General features: G+C 43.6%; 1 protein-coding gene across 1 annotated transcript in view; it reads left to right on the top strand.

Moving 5' to 3' along the window:
* Positions 1-6: 6 nt before the first annotated feature.
* SEH1L (SEH1 like nucleoporin) overlaps positions 7-8,419 on the top strand; it is a gene marked incomplete at its 5' end in the record, with an annotated part of 23,273 nt that continues 14,860 nt past the window's right edge. The window contains 4 exons of the mRNA XM_025204742.1: positions 7-84; positions 3,740-3,790; positions 6,431-6,577; positions 7,794-8,005. Of these exons, the coding sequence (XP_025060527.1) occupies positions 7-84; positions 3,740-3,790; positions 6,431-6,577; positions 7,794-8,005 (488 nt within the window). The remainder of the gene's footprint in view (positions 85-3,739; positions 3,791-6,430; positions 6,578-7,793; positions 8,006-8,419) is intronic.

The following is an 8,419-nucleotide window of genomic DNA, read 5'->3' as shown; positions in this document are numbered from 1 at the left end:
GGGCTGGGGCCGCCGGGGCCTGGGGCTTCCACTGCGGGGCCGAGCCGTAGCCCTTCCTTTGGGGCGCTGCGGAAGCCGTTTACGTTAGGTCCTGCGCGTGTGCGGGGCTGTGGCCGCTGCTTAGGTCTTTGGGGTTGGAGTCTCCTCACTTGCAAGTGTCGGGCCCGGAGGGAGACTGTGGCTACGGGGACGACCCGGGGCCTGGGGCAGTCTGCCAGCCCCTTCTCCCGGCGGGGCTTGGGGGGTCAGTGGGTGCTGGCTCCGCTCCCTGCTCCCCCTTGGAGCCCTCATGGGTAACCTTTGACCCCCCCCGACCCCTTTTGCCTTCCGTTGCCTTCTGCACGAAGGGAGGCTCATAGGTGTCTTTGTGGGTGTAGGCCTGCTGCAACCCCATTGCACGACATGCCAACAGCTTGGTTTTCAAGTTTCCTTTCACCAAGTGGAGCCATATCTGCCTTTCATATGCTGGTTTTATTTATTTACTTATTTAAAAAAAAGACAGGCATTGTTAGCAGGGAAGTTCCCCTAGAAGGTTGGCCTGGGTCTCTCTTTTGTTAACAAGGTAATAAGGGAGAAATTAATATATTTTAAGCAGACTGCGAAATGTACTACCTCTTCCTTTATGAGCATCTGCAGTCACAGCTGCATCTGCATATCACTTGTAAAATGTAGGCGATGAGTAGAACTGTATCGCTTCAAATTAAGCTGATATAATGTAAAAGATAACATACTTAAGGAAGGTGTGACTGTTTGTGAAGGTGAAGGAGTAAGGTTTAATAATATGTTCAGGGTTTGCTGTTCATGAATGGTATAATGCTGCTTTTTTATCATAGAAACTTTATGTTCAGTAAGTCTCATGCAGTCTCGCATGTGTGGTGGTATTCCATTTTTGGTCTAGTTTATAGGGTATTGTAACCTGGGAGATTGCACTGTCAGGTAGCCAACATCATAGCTAATGCTATATCAGAGTACCATGTGAATGTAGGCTTGCAGGCAAAATTATTTCCCTTAAGTTTGCCTAGTGAGCAAGAATAGATTGCATATGCCTAGTGCACTTACTCCTTTGCTGTGATTGGTGACTTCTTCAGCCATTTATGTGAAGGTGCCACAGAGCGCGTCTACACAAGATGCTGACTACGCAGTAGCCTAGTACTTCTGTGCAGTAGTGTCATGTGGCAAAAACTGTTAGGTGATACTACTGCACAGTAGCATCACAAAAAAGGTACTGTATTTGCCAGTGCTGCTCTGCAGAAACTGAGGTTACTGTACATTTATCTAGTACTTGTTAGTACATGCATTAAATAAACGAGCAGTAATAACTGCGCAATAGCATCTTGTGTAGACTCTGTCACAAAGATGCAGCTAGATTGCCCCCATCTTTTTTGGTATGTGAGATTACTGAGGAAAAGAGAGTGGAAGTGATTTGATCAAGGTCCTATACCCAAATGAGAGACAGTGGGCGTAGAAAAAAGACTCCTAAACTGTTGATCTTGTGTTCTGACTGCAGATGCCCACAAAGGAAGAGGTAGTAAATTTCACAATCTGTTTAGAATATATTAAGTTTTCTCTTATTTATTAACTTACAAATTTTTGGAAATGTTTGAAGCAAGTCTTTGGCAAGATTTGCATCTTTTGTAGTACTGATATAACACTGTTACTTGTCTAAATCTATCTCAACCATGCAGTAGGTCCAATAAAAGATATCACCCATAAAAATGCTTGCCTCACACATGTTCTGGACTGTCATTTATTTTTACAACATTTCATATACTGTATTTATTTGATTCTAAGAAAAGGTTTCTCCCCTCATTTAACTTTGGGGAGAAAGCCCCTCCACTTAAAATCAATATGAAGGCAGTGGGATATGTAGTTGCAGCTGCTCTCTGCCCTCACTGCCAGCTCTGCACTGTGCCATCTCCCCCTGAAGTTCCTTCCTCCCATGTCCCTACCCTGTGCAACTCTGCTCCTCTACCTGGCCCTTTCTTCCCCTTCCCACCCCCTTACCTATGCTTCATGCCAGCAGGTTTTAGCCATGCTGCAGTCTGGGGCACTGTGCTGCTATGGACCTGGGCTAGGTCTGAGTTTAGGGCCTCAGGCTGGAAAGGGTCTAGAGCCTTTCAACACAGAGCAAGGATAAGGGAACAGGGAAAGTGGGGAGCAGTCTGGGGAGGGGAGAGGGGAACAGAAGATGGGGACAGGATGGGGGAAAGGCAGGGCTAGGGCTGGGGGTGGGGTGGGAGGCCTACAGGGGGTAGAAGTGGCAATGTGGCAGGCGGCAAGCTACTTAACCTATCCATGCAACCTGCCTCATTGCCTGCCCCCCTGCAGCAGTAGAGGGCATGAATTAAAGGCAATCCTCCAATAATTAGTTTTTCTACATGGGAATTTATAACAAATTTATAGTTTTTCTATGTAGAGAATCTGACTGTTGGGGGGTCATCTTGAATACAAGTAAATACAAAATTTTTAAATGTCAGTCACTTGAAAAATGTTTCCATGTAAGTGCTGAGTTGCATTTTTAGTCACCGCATTAGGAATATTGAAATTTTACTTGTTTAGACTTGTCACCTGAAGTCCCAATTCCCCCCCCCCAATTGTCTTAAAGTTGTAACCTTTATCTGGTCATATACACATTTGGCCCTGGCAATTGTGCCATTAATGTAATGCCTAACAGGTTAATATGTGATGTGACATATGTTAAGCCAATTTATGGTGCCATCAAATGGTAAACCAGCCACAAAGATGTTCCACATTTGTTCCAGATTTTTACTGATCTTTTTGTGGCTGGTTTGTTTGGTATTATAAACGGTGTGTGGCATGTCACAGACATGGGGCTGCCTCATCCAGATGCTGACAGTAATCTGATTGGGGCAGGCCTGGGTCTGGAACTGGGTGAGGAGCTCTGGGATTCCCTACAGTTTGCAGGTTTGCTGCCTTGCTCTATAGGTCCCTTGGAGATGGCAGTGGAAGGCAGCAAACCTGCTGGGTCTCAGGGAGCCCTTCCCTTAGATTGCGTAAAGGGCAGCCTGAGTGTCAGCTTGGGACTTAGGGTTGCCCTAGTCCAGTATCAGAGATTGGCCACAGGGCAGCTGTGTCCTAACCAGGGATTGCTCCCTGCTAAATCCTGATGATCAGCTGATTGTTGGTATTGGCACAGGGCAGCCCTGACAGCTGGGAGTCTTGTGATTGTGGTCTGGGGCATTTTATGCCTCATCTCTAAAATTGCTCATGAACATGTAGCATGGCAAGTTGCATGATTTGGGGCATAAAAATCCTCATACCTCAGTTGTGACTTCTTTAATATCTCAGCAGCCACAGAGACAGTCATCATTCCACATCTTCATTATTATAAACTTCTGGCTTGAGTTTAAATAGGACATGAGATCCATAGGGGGTTGGGGGGTGAAATTTACTAATTTTGGTGCAGTCATGCAGAACATGACCTTTTATAAACAAGTTCTTGCATTTTTTTTTTTTTTTTTTTTTAAAGAAACACACTTCCTGCAACTGATTCTGCAGAATTGATCTCTGCAAGGAACTACTTTCAAAAGAGGGGTATAAGAGCATACTGGGATAGGGCAGGGTTTTAAGGGGAAAATGGAACTGCATGGCATGGCTATTTTTTTTTTTTAGTTATCTATGTTTTCCAGTACTACCGTGGCAGCTTTGTTCGCCTTCCATTTCTTGCAGGATGAAAAAAGCTTTACAGCAAGGTTTATGATTGTATTTTGTTTAATAGGTCTGGGACAAAAGTGAAAATGGGGATTGGCACTGTACTGCCAGCTGGAAGGTAAAGATTATTTGTACGTTTACATATCAGTAATTATGTCAGAAATTCCTTGCGTTTTGTCAGTAAATCCCTTCACGTGCATTTCTTCATGAGTGAGGATGCTGCAATTTTTTTCTTTCTTTCTTTGTGTTTTTTTTGTAATTTCTCAGTTGGTCTAATAGAAGGTATCACTTTGGAACCAAGAGTTGTAGATTTTTGCATTTGTTTTTGTCTCAGACCAACACGGTTACCACATACATCTCCTGGCTCATGAAGCTTTTATATGGTAGCAAAAGGAGAATTAGCAAGTGTCTAAATTCCTAAATTCAGTGCTTCTCATTTAAAAAGCAAGTAGACATCTGATGCTAGCTTTCAGAGACTTAAAACTGTGGTGGTAATGTAGTCCTGTACTAGGTACTACATTATATTTACAGAATATGTTATTAGTAACAGGAAAGTGTTTTCAGGGGCTAGTACAGACTAAAAATTCAGTAGAGTATTTTGGTTACTTTTACACTTACTTAGCAGTGCATTTCTGGAATGAGATAATCTCTTGTTTCAGAAATTACAAAAATAAATCAGATATTATAAGATATGACTTTTCCCTGTAACTCCTCCTATCTTTTTCTGAGAACTGTCTTATATCAGGGTTAGTCAGCATAGTTCCAGAACAGAACAAGGACATCAAATTTTAAATTGCTCTTGAGTTTATAAAATGGGGTGTGCCCTCCTGGCCTTGAACATCTTGTCCCGTGCGACTTTGATCTGGATGCACACAAGTATCCGCCCCGCTGTCGCAGGTGGTCCTTCTAGGAGGTGTTTACTCGTGACGCAGTCCACCCCTATCTCGCCTGCCACGACTTTGAATCTTCTACAGTGGCGGGGCTCGGTACTGCTCAGACTCCCTCGCTGGCCACTCGTTCCTCCGGCGGTCTTCTGCGAGGCTCCAGCTCCCCTCTCCCTCACCCTATACCCAGCCTGGCGGGCCACTGCTGGTCCTGTGGCTGCTCTCCCGCACGATGGATGTCTAGTGTCTTCCTGGCTTTCAGGCCTCTGGTGTTCTTTGCTGATGTCTCCTAATCCTTAGGCGCACCCCTCCCCTGGTTCGCCTCTCTTCCCTCTACACTCAACCCCTCCAGACGTGGGGGAAACACAAAATACTTTACAAAAAAACCTCCACCAGAACTGTGTTCCTACCTCTTCCGAGGTACACCTCAGTACTCATATCTGGCCTCCAGGGCCCACTCCTATCCTCCCAGTACCCACTTCCTGTTTAGGGGCTATCTAAGGTTCCCCACGTGGTTGCGAGACCTCAGGGTTATCCCTGGTCTCTCTCGTCTTGGCCCCTTTGGCTCTGTGTAATGTTGCCCCCTCTCTCTGGGCCTTCTCAGTAATGGTGCTGCCTTCTCTCGGGGCCTTCTCGGTATCGTTGCCCTCTCTCGGGGCCTTCTCAATGGTATTGCCCTCTCTCTGGGGCCTCAGTAATGCCGCTCTCCCTGGGGCGTACCTTTGGGTCCCCCAAGTCCCTCTACCGCCCCACCTGTTTGGAAGCTGGAGGGAGGATCAGTGCCTCCCCCTTCTCTGCGGTGGCTGCCGGGCTCGGGGTCTCTCCAGCCTTTGTCTGCCTTCCCCTCCCTTCTCCGCATCGGAGCTCCTGCCCCGAGTGCGGGTTTACCTTCGCTGCCATCAGCAGCTCCGCCCTTGCCGCATGAGGTGTCGGATCCTCCTCTGTTGGGAACCACTGTTTCTTACTCCGTTCCAAGACTCCTGCAGACCCCTCCGGCTGGGGTTTCTCCCGGCGTCTGTCCCCCCACCTCTTTGGGGGCTGTCCTCTTTATCCCCGCTGACCGGTAATTGCTGCTGACGTCACAGGCCGGCCGTAGCTGTATGAAAGTGCGGCTGATGGCTCGCGCGGGTCCCTCCCAGTGCTCCTGCTTCGCCGCAGGTTTCACTGCAGGTGAGTACTCTTTCTTAATTTTGCTTTTTTCCCTCGGTTCGTCCCCCGACCTTTGCTCCTGGGGTTCCCCCCTTGACCTTTTGGGTCCCCCGACTTGTCTCTCCCTGCAACATGGAGATTAAATGTTATAGTCCTACATTTACAAAATCAGGCAAAGCTTTGAAGCCATTTTCCTTTAGCAAAAAAATATGTGCAGCTAGAGAGATATGAGAGCCATTACTCCTTTGGAGAAAGGAGCTGCAAAGAGGCAGGAAGATAATGTAAGTTCTCTTCAACACAGACTTGAAAGAAGCACAGAGGAGCCATAGGTGATAATGGCAATGGTTGGTAGTGGAAAAATATTACTTTCATTTGTAATCAATCCAAACTAATTAGCACTTGAACTACTATTTGAAATTTAGGAGTTTCATAGTAATCTAATGTTGGTGAATAAAGTTTATTAATTGACCTTTGGTGGTTGATATTTGCGGTAGCTGTAGTTTCTTTTTTAACGTGGTCTTTAATATTTAATATAGTTGATAGAGAATTTGCAGCTTTTTAGTGAGCATTCTCTTGAGAGTCTGAAGTCTAGATTTGATACCTTTGTACAGCTGTAACTTCTTTCCCCCTCAGAGAACTACTTTTGCAAGAGGTGAACTTTAGATGATTTGGAATTGTAGAAATGTTTTCATTCTACAGACAACAGTGTTTTTTTTATTTTGCAGACGCACAGTGGGTCTGTCTGGCGAGTGACCTGGGCTCATCCTGAATTTGGACAGGTCCTGGCTTCTTGCTCTTTTGACAGAACTGCTGCTGTGTGGGAAGAGATAGTGGGAGAGTCGAATGATAAACTCCGAGGGCAGAGTCACTGGGTGAGACTTGAAATGCTAACATTGGTTTTGAGCAGGCGTGTTTGTTTTCATGTTTTTTGTGCCTTATCTATTGTTTGCTTATAATTAAGGACCACAGTTTCAGTGGTTGAAACTTCAGAATGACAGGGCTAAATTTTTAATGTTAAAAATTGTTTAAAACTCCAAGTTATTGTCCTTTGATGTCCTTATTTTTTTTCTCTTCACCTCTTATTCCCACTTCCTATTCTGAAATACATCCGAAGAGTGCATCTCATTTTCTAAAGTGTCCCTATTAATAAAGAATAACTAAACCAGAGTTGTAGGGTGTTGTGTGATATTGGCACTACTAGGTGTATAAACACTTAGATATGATTCACAAGATAAACTTAGAGATTCCAAATAGGAAAGCAGTGTCAAAAAATGTTCTGAGATGTGATCTTTCTGAGTTCTTTGGATTAGAATAATTGTGTTATTTCCCCATAGTCAAACAACAAGTGGAAGGTAAGAGTCTAACATTGGGGACCCTGAATCTAAAAAATGTGAAAAATCACTTGACCAAAAAGATAAACAGTGAAAAAAGCCATGTTTTGCTCACTACCTCTTTTAATTAAAGATTGTCTTCCAATATACACTACAGACTTTGTCAAGCTATTTTTAAATAACTAGATAGTATCACTTCCTGATACAGCACCAGAAATACTAGCATTCCAGCACTGACATTTAAAAATGTGGTCAGTAGGCTTTACGATAAGCATGTGTTAATATGACAACAGTAGCTCATGTCTTCCAGACCTATGGCTTTAAGCAGTCTACACTTAGAATAGAAACTATTTCAGGAATACACATTTGAAGATTATCTTTCTATATATAAAGAGACTAAACACTGGTTGGTCTACATGCACAGCTGTTATGGTGAAGAAATATATTTGTTTAGTACATTTAAATAAATCATATCAATATTAATACACTTAAATTCATGCAAATAGCACCATAGGTACTGTTAACTAGATCAGTTACTCAACAGATTTAGTTAATTTTGTGCAAAAAGTATCTGTAAGCCAGTAACTTTTTTTTTTTCGGGTGTCTGCGGACACTAGGCTTTAGAGAACAAGTTATATGACAATTTATGTGGCCACATGATTGCATTGCAAGCTTCCCTGGTGTATAACAGTGAAAATATGATTAATGGAACCTCATAAGCATTTCTTTCTTTAATGGTTTCTGTATTTGTCTTTAGGTAAAGAGGACCACACTGGTAGACAGTAGAACATCTGTTACAGATGTAAAGTTTGCTCCCAAGCATATGGGTCTTATGTTAGCAACCTGTTCAGCAGATGGAGTAGTGAGGATATATGAAGCCCCAGATGTTATGAATCTCAGTCAGTGGTCACTGCAGCATGAAATCTCATGTAAACTAAGCTGCAGTTGTATTTCTTGGAATCCTTCGAGGTACGTTGTATAACATCACTTAGATTTTATGATTAATTGAAAAGCAAATCTAAGGCTTAGTCTGAAACTTAATGGAATAAAAATCTAAACTTTCAACTGTTAGATTAGATATATGTTAGAGCTAGAAGAAAAATATTCAAGATTTTGACCCACTCTCTCTCCAATTCTGACACTTAGGAGTAAGTAATAATTTTAGGTTGGGTCTATGCTGCTGCCAAAGTAACAATGCATCTCTTGCATTAAGAAACAAGGGAGATACTGAAGGAGCACTAAGAGAAAGATGGCAGGAGAGAGCCTGAGTGGGTTTCCTTAGTAAGCTCCCAGATTACTATATTTTCAGTCAGGTACTGCAGACCCAGTACAAAGCATTAATTCCTTCGCTTCAGAGGAGTGTATGGGACAAAAAACTCTCTC

The sequence above is a fragment of the Alligator sinensis genome, unplaced genomic scaffold, assembly GCF_000455745.1.
Source record: "Alligator sinensis unplaced genomic scaffold, ASM45574v1 scaffold515_1, whole genome shotgun sequence".
NCBI lineage: Eukaryota > Metazoa > Chordata > Crocodylia > Alligatoridae > Alligator > Alligator sinensis.
The sequence above is the reverse complement of the archived record's forward strand: the minus strand, read 5'-3'. Positions and strand labels throughout refer to the sequence as shown.